We start from the raw sequence: 22,611 nt of genomic DNA, 5'->3' as shown, positions 1-22,611 counted from the left end.
GGCGTGCTTAGAAGCTGACAAATAGAACGCCATCAATTAAACACGACTCCATTCCACTTTTGGCAGCGTGTTTGGATGCCACTCGCCGCGGTCCCATCCATCCCGTCGTGTCGCACTTAAATCACTCCCCGATATCATCTTCGCCTGTAACAAATCTGTCTTGGCAGATGATGTCACATAAGCGAGAGACTGGCGGACCAGGAGGAGGAGCAGGAGGGGGGGGGGGCATCAACCTTCCCTCCGTCTCCTCTTCTTCCTCGTCTTCCCAAGGTGAGTAATCATTCCGAGAAGCTGCGGATGGCAGCCAGAGTCCAAACAAACCCGGAGTCTGTTGCTCAAGATAAACAAACCAATTAGAGGGGAGGCATGTTCCCCGTTTGTGGGGGGGGGGGGGGGGATTGATAATCAATTTCCACAGGGAGGTGAGAGGATTCATTAGAGGAATAAATAACTAGGCTAAACTAGCAACTAGTTGTGTAATTAATCCAAGTAGACGACGCATCATTGGCTTGCAGGGATGCATGCCCTTCTTCCTGTGTGCATGAGTCAGCTTACATCTTCTCACAATGGAGAGCCTTGGGGTGGGGGGGGCTTTGTCAAAAGGAGCAGCTGTTATTGTTTTGATTGCCCCCCCCCCCCCCCCTCCACCCCCCCTCATGTGATTGCACCACAGCATCCAAAGCAAAGGCACGCACGCACAAGGAGCATCAAAAAGAGACCAGCAAGGTCTGCTTCTTATTTACGGCCGCTTAGGCAAAGAGAAAGGGCGGCCATGATGTTTGAGCTAATCATGGGAACGGCGGCGGCGGCGGTGGACAACGCGCAGATGCTCTCTGGCGAAAAAGGCGCCGGAAGTAATAACCGATGGAAAAATAAAAGGCGAATGTATCAGAGGCAGCTTGTTAGTGTGACAGAAAGGAAGTAGGTTAAGAGACTTAACGTGTTGCTGACACGTTTTGACACTTTCCTCAGACCAAAGGCTCCGATCGGAGAGGCAGCGGCCATGACGAGTGCCTGCGGAGCCTTAACCACTTGAGAAAAAAATAGTACCTTTTTGCAGCACGCCGCCTCTATTACCGTACGATACGGGTCCAAAAAAAATAAAAAAAATAAACAGAGTACAACTGAAGAATAAGTCACCACGGGGCCAAAGGAAGTTGCGAGTTAAGGATGTGATTTTAACAACTTACAATTCGGTTCGATTCTTCGGGTGACGATTTGGTTCAGAATCTATCCCTGATTCAACACGATTCCTTGATCCAACACGATTCAATAAGGTTCTCGATTCAATAAGAATTGGCATTCAACACATTCTCGATTTAGAATCGATCCCAGAGTCAACACGATTCCTCGATCCAACACGATTCAATAAAGTACCAAGGATTGTCACACACTAGGTGTGGCAAAATTATTCTCTGCATTTGACCCATGGGAGGTGAGGGGAGCAGTGAGCAGCAGCGGTGGCCGCGCCCGGGAATCATAAAAAATGTGGTTATTGCAGTTTTATCGCAATCCATTACCGCTGCAAACGCACTGACTTTGTGTTTTTACTTGTCTTCATGCTCTCACTGTGAGGAGATTCAGCCTCAGTCAGTGTATGTAAAAAAGACTGGGGGGGTGCAGTATTAGCACGGCTAGCAGATCGCCAGCCTGCTCGCACCCTAGAGTGGCATGTGCACACACACACACACACACACACACTCACATACACACGCTCATGCACACACACACTCATGCACACACTCATGCACACGCTCATGCACACGCTCATGCACACGCTCATGCACACACGCTCATACACACGCTCATGCACACACGCTCATGCACACACGCTCATACACATGCTCATGCACGCGCACACACACACACTCATGCACACACTCATGCACACGCTCATACAAACGCTCATACACACGCTCATGCACACGCTCATGCACACACGCTCATGCACACGCGTTCATACACACGCTCACGCACACGCACATGCTCACGCTCATACACACGCTCATGCACACGCTCACGCACACGCTCACACTCATACACACGCTCATGCACACCCTCATGCACACACACACGCTCATACACACGCTCATGCACACAATCACGCACACGCTCACGCACACACACACACACGCATACACACACAGGCTCACGCACACACACACACGCTCACGCACACACTCATGCACACACTCATGCACACGCTCATGCACACGCTCATACACACGCTCATACACACACACACACGCTCATACACACACACACACACACACACACACACTCATACACACGCTCATACACACACGCTCATGCACACACGCTCACGCACACTCATGTACACACACACGCTCATACACAACACGCCCATGCACACACGCTCATGCACATGCTCATGCACACACGCTTATGCACACTCATGTACACACTCATGCACACAGGCTCATGCACAGGCACATGCTCACATTCATATACACGCTCACGCACACACACACGCTCATACACACGCTCATGTACACACTCATGCACACACACGCTCATACACACGCTCCTGCACACGCTCCTGCACACACACTCACGCACACACACATATACAGGTTATCAATTGGAATGGGGACCAAGTTTTTGATCATCACTTGTGGGGACCACCCTTCTACAGGTTGTGGAGGCATGAAAAAAATGGTGTAAAATGGCCACTGCCCACTTAGCTCATACACGTCTTTAAATCTCTGGATTGATGAAGTAATGTGCTGATCAGTCTTACTGGGGACCCTGGGGAAAAAGAGTTAATATGGTTCATGGGGACCAAATTTAAATAATTTTGCATAATTCACACAAATTTGTACGTGACCACTGAGGACCTTTTTTTTTTTTTAAATGTGCAAATGTCTCACACTCAAACTAACCAGTAAACATGTTTTATGGGCCAAAGCTTAAAAATCACTTAGGCATCTTCAGAATGGATCTGATTATCATTTAAAAAGGTTTCCCTTTAGGCGACCTGTTTTTTTTGTCCCCATACCGTCAGAGGTACCCTAAAGGTGACTGTGTAAACAGAGCGATGTCCCCATTAAGTAAGCATTGCCAGAACACACACACACACACACACACACACACACACACACACACACACACACACACACACTCATGCACACGTTCATAAACACACTTCTACACACACTCCTGCACACACACTCGTACACACACTCGAACACACACTCGAACACACACTCATACACACACAGTTACTGTGGCCTGCAGTTAGTTAATAGTCACACAAAGAAAGCAAAGGCGCCAACTAGCGACGAGGTGAGTTTCCAAACTCCCATTGTGTCCTCGTGTTGACCTTGAGCATCCTTCTCATCCTCTCTCGCCCTTGCTACACTGCACCACTCTGCAAGCCCCCCCCCCACACACACACACACACACCTCACCCCCTGCTTCCTCTCACCCTCCTTCCTCCTCCGTCCTTCCACATAGCTTAGGAAAGATCACGAGGCAAAATGCAGCCAAGGAAGGAAGGAAAGGGAGAAAAAAAAGGTGGGTGGTTTTGGGGTTGAAGAGAAATAGAGAGGAGGGGTTGGGGGGGGGGACTGGCAGCAGCCCCCCATCACACCCCTCTTCCTCCACCACCTCCCTTTTGTCTGCAGGCGATCAGTTACAGTCCCGCTTGAAATTCAATCCCCACCGCATTTACATGCCAAGTTTGACTTCTGGCAAGCCTTATTAAATAGATTTGTAAATCATTTCATCTTCATTTACAATTGCTCCCCAAGAGAGGCGGCTGTGTTTTTGTTTCGTGTGCAATCTGTTCAAAGTGAAGAAAAAAAAGACATCTTGGTGATTTTTTGGGGTCCCCTTAAAGTACCATCAGAGTGGAAAAACAAGTTGACTTTATATGCTTACTTGTGTTTCATTGCATCCATTCAGTCCGATCCAATTGTATTTACGATCAACAAAGTATGTGAAAATAGCGTCTCAACATCACAAAATGCCACAAATTCAGTCAGCCATTATGAATACTCCGCTCCGGACATCTTCCGCAATTTCCGTAGATTGAGGGTTGGATGACGTGACCGAGGAAAGTTGTCTAAAATCCGTACAATATCATCAGATGTGTGTGTATGTATAAAAAAATATAAACATACCGGTATATATATATATATATATATATATATATATATATATATATATATATATATATATATACACAAACCCCGTTTCCATATGAGTTGGGAAATTGTGTTAGATGTAAATATAAACGGAATACAATGATTTGCAAATCCTTTTCAACCCATATTCAGTTGAATATGCTACAAAGACAACATATTTGATGTTCTAACTGATAAACTTTTTTTTTTTTTGCAAATAATCATTAACTTTAGAATTTGATGCCAGCAACACGTGACAAAGAAGTTGGGAAAGGTGGCAATAAATACGGATAAAGTTGAGGAATGCTCATCAAACACTTATTTGGAACATCCCACAGGTGAACAGGCAAATTGGGAACAGGTGGGTGCCATGATTGGGTATAAAAGTAGATTCCATGAAATGCTCAGTCAAGGATGGGGTGAGGGTCACCACTTTGTCAACAAATGCGTGAGCAAATTATTGAATAGTTTAAGGAAAACCTTTCTCAACCAGCTATTGCAAGGAATTTAGGGATTTCACCATCTACGGTCCGTAATATCATCAAAGGGTTCAGAGAATCTGGAGAAATCACTGCACGTAAGCAGCTATGCCCGTGACCTTCGATCCCTCAGGCTGTACTGCATCAACAAGCGACATCAGTGTGTAAAGGATATCACCACATGGGCTCAGGAACACTTCAGAAAACCACTGTCAGTAACTACAGTTGGTCGCGACATCTGTAAGTGCAAGTTAAAACTCTCCTATGCAAGGCAAAAACCGTTTACCAACAACACCCAGAAACGCCGTCGGCTTCGCTGGGCCTGAGCTCAACTAAGATGGACTGATACAAAGTGGAAAAGTGTTCTGTGGTCTGACGAGTCCACATTTCAAAATGTTTTTGGAAACTGTGGACATCGTGTCCTCCGGACCAAAGAGGAAAAGAACCATCCTGATTGTTATAGGCGCAAAGTTGAAAAGCCAGCATCTGTGATGGTATAGGTGTGTATTAGTGCCAGAGACATGGGTAACTTACACATCTGTGAAGGCGCCATTAATGCTGAAAGGTATATACATATGTTGCCATCCAAGCAACGTTACCATGGACGCCCCTGCTTATTTCAGCAAGACAATGCCAAGCCACGTGTTACATTAACGTGGCTTCATAGTAAAAGAGTGCGGGTACTAGACTGGCCTGCCTGTAGTCCAGACCTGTCTCCCATTGAAAATGTGTGGTGCATTATGAAGCCTAAAATACCACAATGGAGACCCCCAGACTGTTGAACAACTTAAGCTGTACATCAAGCAAGAATGGGAAAGAATTCCACCTGAAAAGCTTAAAGAATGTGTCTCCTCAGTTCCCAAACGTTTACTGAGTGTTGTTAAAAGGAAAGGCCATGTAACACAGTGGTGAACATGCCCTTTCCCAACTACTTCAAATATCTTGTCTTTGTAGTGCATTCAACTGAATATGGGTTGAAAAAGATTTACAAATCATTGTATTTCGTTTATATTTACATCTAACACAATTTCCCAACTCATATGGAAACGGGGTTTGTACATTCCTCCATAAAATAGGTAACAGCTTTGAACAATTTCTATATTACTTAAAAGAAACTTGGTTATGTTTAATAAAATTCTACCCAAACATTTAATAAAGTCAAATACAAAAAGTGAATAGGATAAGTATTTAAAGTAAATCTGTACATCATGCTGCTGCTCACTGCTCCCCTCACCTCACCTCCCAGGTGGTGAACAAGGGGAGGGGTCAAATGCAGAGGACAAATTTCACCACACCTAGTGTGTGTGTGAGACAATCATTGGTACTTTAACTTTAACTTTAAGATATGGTCATCTATATTAACAATTTGATTTACCTGAGTGGCTGGACAGGACAGATTTACAACAAAAAAAAAAAAAACTTTTTTTTTTTTAAATTGATTTTTGATTTTTTTTAAATTGATTAAGAATCGCTATTCATTCGAAAAGAAATGTTTTTGACACCCCTAATACACACGCACGCACGCACGCACGCACGCACGCACGCACGCACGCACACGCACACATCTACGGACCGTCACAAATAGATTTGGCGCGACAGTGCCAGTTGCCCTCGATCATAAACACATTATAATGGGACTGTCTGTGAATGGAGCTTGTCATTCCATCATAACTCTGCTTACATGTCATACGCAGTGGCTTGAGAGAGAATGTGTTGCACATTCAGTCGCTATATTTAGCAAGTATTCAGCCCACTTCATTCGGTTTGTCAGAAAAAAAACTGACTTTGCACTAAAACTAGCGACTTATCTAGTAATATTTGACACTTGTAAGTGACAGAAAAAGAGTTAAATTGTATCTCTTTACACATTTGTTGGGCTTTTTCCATACAAATTACAGGCACATGTGTCATGGCCAATTGTGCAAATCAGACCAGAATCCAATGCCACAAAAACACTTCAGTCTTTCAGTGAAACTCTGTCACTCATATTAATGCGGCTCTTTTACTATATTTGACAGTGCAAAGGTACAGAATGAAGCATTCCGTGAGCTAAAATATTGAATAATAATAAAATAATGTAGTGAATTTTATTTGACAAATAGAGTGGCAGTCATAGAGTAGTAGAAGTAATAATTATATTAAAAATAATACAGCTCTTATATTGTGCAGGTGTAGCTAAAAATTGTCCCATTAGTTTAAAATACATACAAATATAATAAAATATTGAATAATAATTAAAAAAGGTATTGAATTTGAATTGACGAATAGAGTGGTAGTAGTAGAGTAGTAGTAGTAATAATCATATTAAAAATAATACAGCTGTTATATTGTGCAGGTGTACCTAAAGAAGTATCCCATTAGTTTAAAATATATACAAATATAATAAAGTATTTAATAAGAATTAAATAATGTATTGATTTTTAATTGACAAATAGAGTGGTAGTAGTACTAATAATTATATTAAAAATAATACAGCTGTTAGGTTGTGCAAGTGTACCTAAAAAAGTGTCCCATTAGTTTAAAATACATACAAATATAATAAAATATTGAATAATAATAAAATAATGTATTGAATTTTAATTGACAAATAGAGTGGTGGTAGTAGAATAGTAGTAGTAATAATTATATTAAAAATAATGCAGCTGTTATATTGTACAGGTGTACCTAAAAAGTGTCCCAATAGTTTAAAATACATACAAATATAGTAAAATATTGAATAATAAATAAATAATGTATTGACTTTTGATTGACAAATAGAGTGGTGGTAGTAGAGTAGTAGTAGTAATAATTATATTAAAAATAATACAGCTGTTATCTTGTGCAGGTGTACCTAAAAAAATGTCCCATGAGTTTAAAATACATACAAATATAATAAAATATTGAATAATAATAAAACAATCTATTGAATTTTAATTGACAAATAGAGTAGTAGTAGAAGAAATAGTCATATTAAAAATAATGCAGCTGTTATATTGTGCAAGTGTACTTAAAAAAGTGTCCAATTAGTTTAAAATACATAACAATATATCAAAATCTTGAATAATAATTCAATAATGTATTGAATTGCAATTGACAAATAGAGTGGTGGTAGTAGAGTAGTAGTAGTAATAATCATATTAAAAATTAATACAGTTGTTATATTGTGCAGGTGTACCTAAAAAGTGTCCCATTAGTTTAAAATACATACAAATATAGTAAAATATTGAATAATAATTAAATAATGTATGGAATTTTAATTGACAAATAGAGTGGTAGTATTAGTAATAATTATATTAAAAATAATGCAGCTGCTATATTGTGCAGGTGTACTTAAAAAAGTGTCCAATTAGTTTAAAATACATCAAAATAAAATATTGAATAATAATTCAATAATGTATTGAATTGACATTGACAGAGTGGTGGTAGAAGAGTAGTAGTAATAATAATAATATTAAAAATAATACAGCTGTTATATTGTGCAGGTGTACCTAAAAAGTGTCCAATTAGTTTAAAATACATACAAATATAATAAACACTGAATAATAATTAAATAATGTATTGAATTTTAATTCAAAAATAGAGTGAAGGTAGTAGAGTAGTAGCAGTAATAATTATATTAAAAATAATACAGCTGTTATATTGTGCAGGTGTACCTAAAAAAATGTCCCATTAGTTTAAAATACATACAAATATAATAAAATATTGAATAATAATAAAACAATGTATTGAATTTTTATTGACAAATAGAGTAGTAGTAGTAGAAATAGTCATATTAAAAATAATGCAGCTGTTATATTGTGCAGGTGTACTTAAAAAAGTGTCCAATTAGTTTAAAATACATCAAAATATATTAAAATATTGAATAATAATTCAATAATGTATTGAATTGCAATTGACAAATAGAGTGGTGGTAGTAGAGTAGTAGTAGTAGTAATAATCATATTAAAAAATTATACAGTTGTTATATTGTGCAAGTGTACCTAAAAAAAAAGTGTCCCATTAGTTTAAAATACATACAAATATAGTAAAATATTGAATTTTAATTGACAAATAGAGTGGTAGTGTTAGTAATAATTACCGTATTTTTCGGAGTATAAGTCGCACCTGCCGAAAATGCATAATAAAAAAGGAAAAAAACCATATATAAGTCGCACTGGAGCCCGGCCAAACTATGAAAAAAACTGCGACTTATAGTCCGAAAAATACGGTATATTAAAAATAATGCGGTTATTTTATTGTGCAGTTGTACCTAAAAAAGTGCCCAATTAGTTTAAAATACATACAAATATAATCAAATATTGAATAATAATTAAATAATGTATTGAATTGTAAGTGACAAATAGAGTGGTAGTAGTAGTAATCACATTAAAAATTATACAGCTGTTATATTGTGCAAGTGTACCTAAAAAAGTATCCCATTAGTTTAAAATACATACAAATATGAAGCAACATTTTACGCATACATGTTCAAACATACATTTTAATAAACTATCATTGCCAGGGTGTTTTTCTAATACATTGGAGCATCTATCGCACATTATTTACTGTGCGTTGTGACCTGACCGTATCGCTACATTATCGCAATAAGAGACACTTGTGATTTAGGGCTATATAAATAAACATTGATTGATTGATTGAATAAGCACACACCCGGACGCCTTGCATCTGCGTTAGCTTAAGCGTTGCGCAATATTGCGGATCAGTGTTTCTTCTCAGACGCGTGCATGGAAGCACTTACAAGCTGGCACCGGGCCGCGCTTTTGTTACTGGGGAGTCTTTTGTTGTTTGTTATTGCCAGCGTCGTAATTTGAGCCGCGAGGGAGCGAAAAATGCTTTAATCCGTTGCATCTTGGGTAATCGTCCCCTGGGCGGGGGGCATGTTTTGGTCTCTGGCGGGCCTCCAGGCTGTTGTCCACATGATTGTATGACATGGTAAGAACAGAATCCAGCTCACCCCAGAGGACTGCGTGCATCTGCTCCACCGGCAACAAGTCTTTTGGCCTCCCCTGAACCGGTTCTCCCACCTTGACCGTGCCACATGCCTTCCCTTTAGGTATTCACCGGCGCTACCTCGCCGGCTTTAATTGAATCGACTGAGTAATTATTTGTCAGGTAATGCCGAGCGGGGGAAAATAAATAGCCACTTTGCAGCCTGATGGCCGCGCGTGTTGATACTCTCACCAGGGAGGAGGGCGAACCCGCTTTAGTGGCTAAGTGTCTGATTACGATTCACACGACGGGTCGCTTTAGGACGATGCGTCTCTCCCGGGCCAAAAAAAAAAAAGATGGCGAGGCCAAGTTGAAAGTGGAGTGCCAGAGATAAACATCAGCGCATTATAGAATAGATAAAAAACACGCAAAATGACTTGAGGGATCGAATTGTCATCGTCGGCGGCGGTGGTCACTTAAATGGCGCCCTGGGCCTTTCACATTTGAACTGATTCTCTGTACCTCGGAATCGATACCGGTGCTTATTACCGTATTTTCCAGACCATAGGGCGCACCGGGTTATAAGGCACACTGCCGATGAGGGGGTATATTCAGGTTTATGTTCATACAAAAGCATACCTGCCAACTTTTGAAATCAGAAAAACCTAGTAGCCAGGGTCCAAGGGCCGCAGGCCCCGGTAGGTCCAGGACAAAGTCCTGGTGGGGGGTTCCTTCGCCCCCCGACGCAAAATGATTATTAGCATTCAGACAGGTTAAAATGTTGCTAAAACCATCACTTTTCTATCAGTCAGTTACTTTTCAAAACAAAAATATTACAGCAAAAATCATATGAGTTGATTGACATGTTTATTCTGTAAGCTAACTTCAATAGTTTGAAATTATTTGGACAGTTAATGCCAGTTATCCTGTCAACCTTTCACAAGACTTCAATTTGTTAATTGAAAGTATAAACAGTATAAACACTTTTTACAATAAACAAATGGTAAAACAGTACTAAACAATTCCATTAAAAAAAAAAAAATTGGTGTCATTATTAACTTTCTGTCCAAGCTTGTATAATCTACTGCCTTGTTCAATTGTAAAAAATATTCTGTGCCTAAAATTCACATTTCTATCACAATTATCATACTGTAAACATGGTAAGCTAACTTCATTAAAATTAATAGTCCTGTCAATAGCATGGAATTACAATTCAAATGTAGTTTTTTTGTAAGCCTTTCAAAAGAATTCAAAATATGAAAAATTAATGAAAATTAATTTAAGCCATCAGACACTTGAAAAGTGGCACATCACATCTCTAATGTAATCATTTTAACTTTTCAACAGAAATAGCACTGCAAAAATATTAAGGACATACTTCTGTATTTTGGTAGTTATGCTGTCAACATTTAACAAGATTTCTTCAACTTGGACTTGAAAGCATAAATAGTATAAACACTTTTAACAGTACTAAACAATTCCAATAGATAACATTGGTGTCATTACCTTTTTGTTTGCTCAATTATTGCCTCCGTAAATAAAACTTCGGCATTTATCACATCCAAAGAATCTGTTTGGGCGACGAAAAACGTTGAAAGTTTTCCACTTGTATCGCTAGCAACGGCATTAGACTTGTGTTTTTTTGTCCCAACGTGGTCTTTTACATCGCTAATTCCTCCGTGTCCGATCGAAAAATCTTGTCTACACAAGGTGCAATTCGCGTAGTTTTCACCCTTTTTGGAACGGATAATTATTCCCGGATAGGCTTTTGAATATTCTTCACGGAATGACTGCAGTTTTCTTTTCGGTTTAAGACTCGTATGCGATTTTTCTCCGGCTGATTCCATGATCGTTCGCTCGTTTGGAAACAATGGCCTCGTGCTTGGCAGCGGTGCTATAAATAGCCTCGCGCATGGCATTCGGAATGGCTCGATAGGAAATTACGGCAAGCAGTGTCGATTGTCATTGTTGTTACGCGATTTCGTGAATAAAACTTTTAAAAAAATTATTTTTTTTAATTAATGAAAAACCGTATTTTTTATCACTGCAACCGTAACCCGGAATAGGTTGATGAAAACCGTACTAATTACGGGAAAACCGGAGTAGTTGGCAGGTATGCAAAAGGCGCACCGGATTATAGGGCGCATTAAAGGGGTCATATTATGATTTTTTTTCTAAATGTAAAACACTTCCTTGTGGTCTACATAACATGTACTGGTGGATCTTTGGTGAAAGTGTTGCATAGATGATGTTTTACAGATCATCTTCAAGCCGCTTTCTGACAGTCGCATCAGGATGCGCCGTTTTGTGGGCGGTCTTATTTACGTGGCTCATCTTCGGCAGCGTCTTCTCCCCGTCATCTTTGTTGTAGCGGTGTAGCGTGCAAGGACGGGGGTGGAAGAAGTGTCAAAAGATGGAAGTAACTGTTTTAATGGCATAGTGACGCCGGTGAGCTACGGTGTGTAGTGAAGCATGTTTAGCTATTCTTCGTCCTGCAGGGATGATACTTGTAAAAAACTCACTTTATTCGTTGCCATAGATATGTTTTGGGGCGGTATAGCTCGGTTGGTAGAGCGGCCGTGCCAGCAACTTGAGGGTTGCAGGTTCGATCCCCGCTTCCGCCATCCTAGTCACTGCCGTTGTGTCCTTGGGCAAGACACTTTACCCACCTGCTCCCAGTGCCACCCACACTGGTTTAAATGTAAGCCTGAAACGACGCGTCGACGTCATCGATTACGTAAATACGTCGACGCCGTTTTTGTGCGTCGACGCGTCGCATACTTGAATAGCCGCCAGGGCGCTAATTAATTTAAAACCTCTTCTCACTCCTGCGCTTACTAAAAGGCGTGGGGTAAATTTAGGCCTGCGCTTATAAATTTGAGTGATGTAAGGATACCATCATGAAAAGCACATTTAATACAAAAAACGTTATTATGGTCTTACCTTTACTTATGAGTCCATGCACAGCTGCTTCTGATCAAAAGCATGATAACTTGTTTATAGAAGTCTTCCTTATCTTTCTTCAGTTTTAAAAGTCTCTCTGTCTCGATGGAGATATTCTTTTAAGTATTACCTCCTGCTTCGATTGAAAGTCCAGTTTAGAAAACTGTTTTATTTTAGCTATGTAATCCTCCATGTTAAAAGTGCAAGCAAACGATCACTGCTCACTCTTGTTGCTTGTTGTCTTCTTCTGCAGCACCGGTCTTCTGCAGTACAGGTAGTCGCAAGAAGGATCACTAGCGCCCTCTACCACCAGGAGGCGGGAGTCATTTAATGACTCATATTTGACACACGCAGCTATGGTATATTAATAAAACATCGCTGCTTACTGTTCTTTTTAGCATATTCAAAAGCTTGGACCTTAAATCCTACTGAATAACTCTTAATCTTCTTCCCTTTATGCGATTTCAAATGATTGAAATCAGCCTCCTCCATTTTGAAAATGATGACAGGTGAAGTGTCACTCATGACGTGACGAGTTTGACCCAGCGGAAGTTCTAGACATATGCTAATTATTTTGCGAAACGAGTTTGACCGGGCGAAAATTCCAGACATGCGCTAATAAAATTAATATTTTGCGAAACGAGTTTGATCCGGCATTAATCCTGAGCCGGCGGTAAGGCCAAGCATGCGCTAATTATTTTGCGAAACGAGTTTGACCCGGCAGTAAAAGGCATGCGAATACTATATACCCGGCGCCAATTCAAGGAAATAATGTTTATCTTTATTTTTGCACATTTTAAAGCAAAATAAGCAATACTTTTACTTTTGAAATGCTTATGTTATGTTATGCAGAATATTAAGATTTGCACTGTATGTTTATTTTATATTTGCACATTAAAAAGCAAATACGCTACTTTTAATTTTGTTAAATGTTAAAAGTTTTAAATGTTTACATTGTTACAGAATATTTTGTCATGTTGTTGTCAATGTTGACTGAGTGGCCATAATTTTTTTTTTGTAAATAAAAGCCATGCCTTTTGAAAAAACTGGCCTACATTTATTTTTTCATCTTCTTTTTAAATAAAAAAAATAATCGGTAAAAGGAAAAATAATCTATAGATTAATCGAAAAAAATAATCTATAGATTAACCGATTAATCGAAAAAAAGAATCTATAGATTAATCGATAGAAAAATAATCGTTAGCTGCAGCCTTATTTAAATGTAACTTAGATATTGGGTTTCACAATGTAAAGCGCTTTGAGTCACTTGAGAAAAAGCGCTATATAAATATAATTCACTTCACTTCACAACAAAATATAACAGTAAAAATAAGAATATAACAAGAGAAACTATGCAGTAGTGACTACTGTTAACTGCAGAGCTTGCGTTGGACGTTGGGTTGACAGGTCAGGCTTTTAGCTAGCAATCAGCGCGCTAGCTGCCAGCCAGGGATCAACCCGTTAGCCGGCAATCAGCGTGCTGGCATCTTCTCTGAAAAATGAGCCAGTAATATAAAGGCAATATAACATACGTGGATGCATATGCAAAAGTGCAATATATTTATCTGTACAGTAATCTGCCTATTTATATCTGCACCTTATTGCTCTTTTATCCTGCACTACCATGAGCTAATGCAACAAAATTCCGTTCTTATCTGTACTGTAAAGTTCAAATTTGAACGACAATAAAAGGAAGTCTAAGTATCACCGTGCATAGAGTTTATCAAAGAGCAACAATCAATCACGGTTTTCCGATAATTCCCATTTGAAACGGTAATACTAACCACCGGGGGGTTATTATTAATCCTTACATGACTAGTAGTGACATAACACATGTTGGAAAAGTCTGCGTGGACTACCCAGCATGCCTTTTTGCGTCAATGAGCTGGTGGTTAGAGTGGATGACCTGCAAATATGGGCTTCCACCATTAGCTGACAGCTGCGTTCAGGTTTGGCTACCAGCTTGTGCCTCATTGGCAGACGTCAGCGTCTCCTCCGTGCACCCTTGGTTTATTTCGGACCATCTGCGCCCACTAATTAGGCATTTCACCGTCAAACGGTCTTGGTGTAGGATTAAGAGCCGCCGATGCCGCAGTGTGCGCAGGAGAAAAGATGCGAGAGAAGGTGGTATTGAGAGGAAGGACGAGGCGAACCGTCTCACATCCTCAACAGTTAGCCACTCCGTTTCCGGGATGGCAATCAAAAGGGCCCTAAAAAGATGTATCAAGTACATTGGGATGCAGCGCCATTGCGTTTCTCTCCCCTCTCCACTCCTTTGTTATTGCTCTTTGTGCAATGATTTGCCTAAGGAGCCACATTTCCTAGCAACCAGCCTGCCACCCAACACTTGGCAGGAGTTCAACATTCTCTCTCTCTTTGTGAGGGGGGAAATGGCTGCACTGCACCGCATCCTCCAGCAGCCATAATCATGAGCCTTCCGTCCAATCACGCCAGCAAACGGCATCACTAGAATATTTCCAAAAGGCCTGACGTGCAGATATTATGTGCGTATCGTCAGGGGTTGGGTGACGCCGATGGCCGTGTTGCGACAAATAGGCCCAGCCAGGAAGACAGAGCACCCGGCGCTGACAAAACACCCATTTGTAACCCCCCCTCTAACCCCCACAGCCTGCACTCAAATCCCACGGAAGCTTACCCGCTTCCAAAAAAACCTGTTTGCCAATTTGGAAAGAAAGTGTCCTGCTTGCTAATGCATTTAACGCAACACTTAACTTTCTTTGTGTGCAAAAATTGAATAACAACAAAAACTAATTCATAGATTTTTACATGAACAAATTCAATTGTAAAAAAATATATATTAATGTATTAATTATTTAAAAAAAAAAAATATATATCGATGACCATACATTTTTATGTATTAATGGAATTAAAAAAAAAAGATATATATATATATATATTATATATACATATATATATATATATAACGTATTTGTACGGTATATATAAGTCGCAGTTTTTTTCATAGTTTGTCAGGGGGTGCGACTTATACTCAGGAGCGACTTATGTGTGAAATTATCAACACATTACCGTAAAATATCAAATAATATTATTTAGCTCATTCACGTAAGAGACTAGACCAGGGGTCGGGAACCTTTTTGGCTAAGAGAGCCATGAAAGCCAAATATTTTAAAATGTATTTCCGTGAGAGCCATATAATATTTTTTAACACTGAATACAACTAAATACGTGCATTTTTAAGTAAGACCAACATAGAGTATAATAAGTCCATCCATCCATCCATCTTCTTCCGCTTATCCGAGGTCGGGTCGCAGGGGCAGCAGCCTAAGCAGGGAAGCCCAGACTTCCCTCTCCCCAGCCACTTCGTCCAGCTCTTCCTGTGGGACCCCGAGGCGTTCCCAGGCCAGCCGGGAGACATAGTCTTCCCAACGTGTCCTGGGTCTTCCCCGCGGCCTCCTACCGGTCGGACGTGCCCTAAACACCTCCCTAGGGAGGCGTTCGGGTGGCATCCTGACCAGATGCCCGAACCACCTCATCTGGCTCCTCTCGATGTGGAGGAGCAGCGGCTTTACTTTGAGCTCCCCCCGGATGACAGAGCTTCTCACCCTATCTCTAAGGGAGAGCCCTGCCACCCGGCGGAGGAAACTCATTTGTACCCGTGATCTTGTCCTTTCGGTCATAACCCAAAGCTCATGACCATAGGTGAGGATGGGAACGTAGATCGACCGTCTCTTATTCTTTTTAATAACATTGTTATTCTGAAGCCAACCAATAATAAATAAAATACTTCTTACCATTAATGCGACTTCTTGAACAGGTGCGGTAGAAACAGATGGATGGATTAAATTTCATGAGAATGTTTTATATTTTGAACACTGTGATTACCAGCGGAATTATTCATTACTTATCGTGTTAAGCAATGTCAGCTAAAATTTATCTGGGAGCCAGATGCAGTCATCAAAAGAGCCCCATCTGGAACGAGAGCCATAGGTTCCCTACCCCTGGACTAGACGTATAAGATTTCATGGGATTTCGCGATTAGGAGTGACAGATTGTTTGGTAAACGTATAGCATGTTCTATATGTTATAGTTATTTGAATGACTCTTACCATAATATGTTACGTTAACATACCAGGCACGTTCTCAGTTGGTTATTTATGCCTCATATAACGTACACTTATTCAGCTTGTTGTTCACTATTCTTTATTTATTTTTTTAAATTGCCTTTCAAATGTCTATTCTTGGTGTTTGGTTTTATCAAATAAATTTTCCCAAAAAATGCGACTTATGCTCCAGTGCGACTTATATATGTTTTGTCCCTTTTTTATAATGCATTTTCGGCCGGTGCGACTTATACTCCGGAGCGACTTATACTCAGAAAAATACGGTATATATGTAATTTATTATATTATTCATCAATTGATTAATTAAATTGTGAAATATACCCTCAAATAATTTTCATAGTTTATTAATTATCTAATTACGAATTATAATATTCATAACCAATAAAATTTAATTTACCAACGGCATAGTTAAAACAAACCCAGATATCCACATTTTTATTGTATTACCATTATACTATGTGATAATTTATTAATCAACTTGTGAAATGTACACATAAATTATTGTCCTATTTACTAGTTATTTAATGACCAATAAAAATTATTTTTGACCAAAAATGTGTATTTATCAATGGAATAATAAACAAATCTCATTTGTAGTTTATTATTATGATATTATTTATCAATGTATTAATTCAATTGTGAAATATACCCTTGAATAGTTTTCCTAGTTTATTATTTATTTAATGACCAATTAAAAATATTTTTAACCCAAAAAATATAATTTATTAATAGAATACTAAAAAAACAGAAAGTCAATTTTTTTTATGTATTATAATTATTATTATTATTATTATTATTATCATTAAATTGTGAAATATACGCTCAAATTATTGACCTAATTTACAAGTTATTTAATGACCAATAAAAATATATATGACCAAAGAAGTGTATTTATCAATGAAATAATATAAAATCTCATTTGTAATTACTATATTTATAATTTTATTAATTCAATTGTGAAATATACCCTCAAACAATATTCCTAGTTTATTAGTTATTTAATGACTAATTAAAACATTTTATAACCAGAAAAATATAGTTTATCAATGAAATGGTAAAAACAAAACAGAAATTAAATTTTTTTTTCCATTATTATCATCATTATATTATGTGACAATTAATGAATTTGTGAAATCAACGCTTAAATTATTGACCTAATGTACCAGTTATTCAATGACCAATAAAAACTATTTATGACCAAAGAATTTTATTTATTAATGGAATAATGAAAAAAAAATCTCATTTGTAATTTATTAATATATTATTCATCAATTTATCACTTCAATTGTAAAATACACCCTCAAATACATTTCCTAGTTTGTTAGTTATTTAATGACCAATTAAAAAGATGTATAACCCCAAAAATATAATTTATCAATGTAATGTAAAAACAATGTAATAGTAAAAACAAAAACTTTTTTTTTTAAATTATTGTTATTACTATTATTATTATTATTACTATTATATTATGTGACAATTAATGTGACATATGCGCTTAAATTATTGTCCTAATTTACTAGTTATTTAATGACCAATAAAAAATATTATATAATTGTTTTTTCCAATGGAATTAAATGGGGGGGGAAAAAATCGCACTTTTTAAATTTAATATTATTATATATTATCATCGTGATAGTATTTATTGATATATTTTTGAACAGCTGCAAGCCACTTTGTAACACCACTTAAGGGCCCTTAAAGGGCCGGAAGGGAAACAATAGCCTGTTATTTACGTTTTGGTGTTTTCTGCAAATAATAGCCGGTACGCTAGCACCGAGGACGCCACCAGTGTGCTACATTTTTAGGAAGCCTTAGCAGAGGTCAGTGTTTTCTCACATTTTTTACTCTATTAACAAAAATGTTATTTACAATTTGTTTTGTGTACAACTTTGATGTTTTGCAAGACGTTTCCACGCCACGCCAGAAAGGAAAGTACGCTTTATTTGCAGTTCTTATCCTGAAACTTGAGGGGAGAGAATGCTGTGAGCGTTGCAGGCGGCGTGCGCTGATTGTTTTACGACCTCCCGCCGCTGAGTTACGACCTGGGATAACGACGCCCGGAATGCGTGACGCAAATTCCGACGTTCTCGGCACGACTACGGATCAAAGACGATATGTTGATCTGCAGGAATTAGCCCAAACCGAGAAACGTGAGCTGCCCAATGATGTTGTGCCATCCATTTACCCGCACCAGCTCGCAGCACCTGTTGCCTTCATGTCTTTAATGTTGAAAGACGAGAATGAAGGCGTTACGTGTCGCATAATTGCTTTTGCACAGAGACTCTTGTTATTGTCTCACGATATCGGGAATGAATGGATAAGGGGAGGGGCAACTTTTTGTCCTCCTGCGTCACTTACCGCTATATAATAGACCTTGGCTTTGGTCGCCAGCTCCCAGTTGGTGTCCAGGTCCAGGTGTTTTTCCTTCTTGTAGCAGTTGGCTGCAGCCAGGTTAGCAACCAGGGACCTGCCGGGACACAGGCCATGAGTCGCTTTCGCTTTGCCGAGCAATTATCTTCAGGCTTTTCGGGCAAAAACTAGGAATAATACACTAGTAGAGGGTATAAATGACATTTAGTATCTGAATCTGAATGCTTCTGTATATACTGTATGTATATAGTATAATAAGTGTTCAAAATAGTGTTCAAAAACAAGAAAACATTTTTAAAAAATTAGGGGTATTTTATTTGAACTAAGCAAAATTATCTGCCAATAGAACAAGAAAATTCGGCTTGTCAAGACTTTCCAAAACAAGTAAAATTAGCTAACCTCAATGAACCCAAAAATACCTTAAAATAAGTATATTCTCACTAATAACAAGTGCAATTTTCTTGGTAGAAAAAAAAGAGACCTTTTTGCTCAATATGTTGAAAAATATTCTTAACTTAAGTACCGTAGTTTTCGGAGTATAAGTCGCACCGGAGTATAAGTCGCACCTGCCGAAAATGCATAGTAAAGAAGGTAAAAAACACAAGTCGCACTGGAGCCTGGCCAAACTATGAAAAAAACTGCGACTTATAGTCCAAAAAATACGGTAAATGCTAGTGCCATTATCTTGATATAATGATATGCACTCGGTATCATGATTTTTTTTTTCATACTTGAAGTACTAACTTATTACTTTAAAAAAGTAGTTTTATACCTGTGAGTGTTGATGACACAGCTTTGCAACACTTGATATTCTAGTTTCAAGCATGTTTACTCAATATAGGTCATCAAATCTCAGCAACAAGCTGTAATATCTTACTGAGATAATTTAGGACTAAAACCCTTAAAAAAAAGTAAAACACTCTAAACATAAAATCTGCTTAGTGAGAAAAATGATCTTATCAGACAGAAAATAAGCAAAAATCACCCTTATTTGAGATATTTAATCTTACTTAGATTTCAGCTTTTGCAGTATGTAAACAACACATTGAACATCAATCGTTCTCAGGACTGGACTATGTGCACCTTACCTCCTTTTGCACTATTTTTCTTTTTCTTTTCTTCCTATGTTTTGCATATTATGTAGACTGTCTGATACGGAGTGTCTTTTAATCTCATTGTACCTGTGTATAGTGACAATAAAAGGCATTCTATTCTATTCTCGCAGCGCCCTCTGTGGGTTTGCTGCTTTGAAAGACATGCAAGCATGCCATACAAATACGCTTTCAGACATTTTCGTTATCCCGACATGTTTTTCAACTACCGTATTTTTCGGACTGTAAGGCGCACTTAAAAAGCCTTTCGTTTGCTCAAAAATCGACAGTGCGCCTTATAACCCGGTGCCCCTAATGTACGGAATGATTCTGGTTGTGGACACCGACCTCAAAGCTATTTTATTTGGTACATGGTGTGACCAGTAGATAGCAGACATGCAGAAAAACGTGTGCTTTTTTTCACAGGTTTGTGAACAATAGGCAAATTAAAATAAAGTTCTCCTTTAATGACAAAATTCTGTCAGATTCATTAGTTTGCCTGATAATAGATATATACTGAAAAAAGAAAATTTTAGGGCTTAAGCCAGCATTTTTTTTCTTTTCTTTTTTACATTTTCAAGAAGTGCATATATTTCCCTCCCCCCCAGTTTATTATTTGTATTTTATTTTATATATAATTTTTGTGGGTGACTTGTTTGGGGGAGAAAAAAAGAACATTTGACATGTGTTTACCGTATTTTTCGGACTATGAGGCGCACTTAAAATGCTTTCATTTTCTCAAAACTCGACAGTGCGCCTTATAACCCGGTGCGCCTAATGTACGGAATAATTTTGGTTGTGCTTACCGACCTTAAAGCTATTTTATTTGGTACATGGTGTAATGATAAGTGTGACCAGTAGATGGCAGTCATGCAGAAAAACGTGTGCTTTTTTCACAGAAGGTTTGTGAATAATAGGCAAATAAAAAAATAAAAAAAGCAGTTCCCCTTTAATGACAAAATTCTGTCAGGTTCATTAGTTTGCCCGATAATAGATATATACTAAAAAAAGAAAATGTTATGGCTTAAGCCAGCATTTATTTTATTTTATTTTATTTGTTACATTTTCAAGAAGTGCATACATTTTTTTCCCCCCTAATTTATTATTTGTATTTTATTTTATATATAATTTTTGTGGGTGACTTGTTTGGGGGTGAATAAAAAAACATTTGGCATGTGTTTACCGTATTTTTCGGACTATAAGGCGCACTTAAAATGCTTTCATTTTCTCAAAATTCGACAGTGCGCCTTATAACCCGGTGCGCCTAATGTACGGAATCATTTTGGTTGTGCTTACCGACCTTGAAGCTATTTTATTTGGTACATGGTGTAATGATAAGTGTGACCAGTAGATGGCAGTCATGCAGAAAAACGTGTGCTTTTTTCACAGGTTTGTGAATAATAGGCAAATAAAATAATTAAAAAAGCAGTTCCCCTTTAATGACAAAATTCTGTCAGGTTCATTAGTTTGCCTGATAATATACTAAAAAAATAAAATTTTAGGGCTTAATCCAGCATTTTTTTATTTATTTTTTTTTTACATTTTCAAGAAGTGCATACATTTTTTCCCCCCCCCTAGTTTATTATTTGTATTTTATTTTATATATAATTTTTGTGGGTGACTTGTTTGGGGGAGAAAAAAAGAACATTTGACATGTGTATTTTTCAGACTATGAGGCGCACTTAAAATGCTTTCATTTTCTCAAAACTCGACAGTGCGCCTTATAACCCGGTGCGCCTAATGTACGGAATAATTTTGGTTGTGCTTAGCGACCTTGAAGCTATTTTATTTGGTACATGGTGTAATGATAAGTGTGACCAGTAGATGGCAGTCACACATAAGAGATACGTGTAGACTGCAAGATGACGCCAGTAAACAACACAAAAACTTTAAATGTTCTATTGAGAATACAGAACATTACACACGGCGCTCAAAAATCTATCAGAATGTTTACGACTTTGGTAACGCTTGATGGATTATCAATTATTATTAGTGTGTGTGTTAAAAGACCGCAAAATGCCACCTATTAGCAGACATATTAGGTGCTGTTTTGTTTTGCAATATTATACAAAACCAACTTTTCTTACCTTCTGGTGTGTATTTGGGATTAATTTATCCTACGCTGTTGTCATTTCTAAAATAAAGTAGGGTAAAGTTCTAACTTATATCTCGCTATGGAAGCGCTAAAACATACCGGTGTGGTGAGTTGACATTATTCACCCAAGGAACTTTAGTTATTAGAGAGTTCACAGGACACATTTCCGGCCTTGTTGTTGCACTAGTGAGCCACGGATGAGGAGATGCTGCTCCGTTGTTGATTTAAGTAAAGTCTGAATGTCACTAAAACAGTTAGCTCCATCTTTTGACACTTCTTCCACTCACAAACATAATCTATGCAACATTTTGACCCAAAAACCACCATTACATGTTATGTAGGCCACAAGGAAGTGTTTTCCATTTAGAAAAAAATTATAATAATTAGGGATGTCCGATAATGGCTTTTTGCCGATATCCGATATTCCGATATTGTCCAACTCTTTAATTACCGATACCGATATCAACCGAAACC

At 38.2% G+C, this 22,611-nt stretch overlaps 1 protein-coding gene across 2 annotated transcripts in view; it reads right to left on the bottom strand.

Moving 5' to 3' along the window:
• LOC133610400 (adenosine kinase-like) overlaps window positions 1–22,611 on the bottom strand; it is a 310,119-nt gene that overhangs the window by 135,529 nt on the left and 151,979 nt on the right. For both annotated transcript variants that reach the window (XM_061966612.2, XM_061966613.2), the window contains exon 6: window positions 18,940–19,048. In XM_061966612.2, the coding sequence (XP_061822596.2) occupies window positions 18,940–19,048 (109 nt within the window). The remainder of the gene's footprint in view (window positions 1–18,939; window positions 19,049–22,611) is intronic.

This window comes from Nerophis lumbriciformis, linkage group LG11, assembly GCF_033978685.3.
Source record: "Nerophis lumbriciformis linkage group LG11, RoL_Nlum_v2.1, whole genome shotgun sequence".
Taxonomy (NCBI): Eukaryota; Metazoa; Chordata; class Actinopteri; order Syngnathiformes; family Syngnathidae; genus Nerophis; species Nerophis lumbriciformis.
Note: the sequence above shows the minus strand (reverse complement) of the source record. Positions and strands in the feature narration are given on the sequence as shown.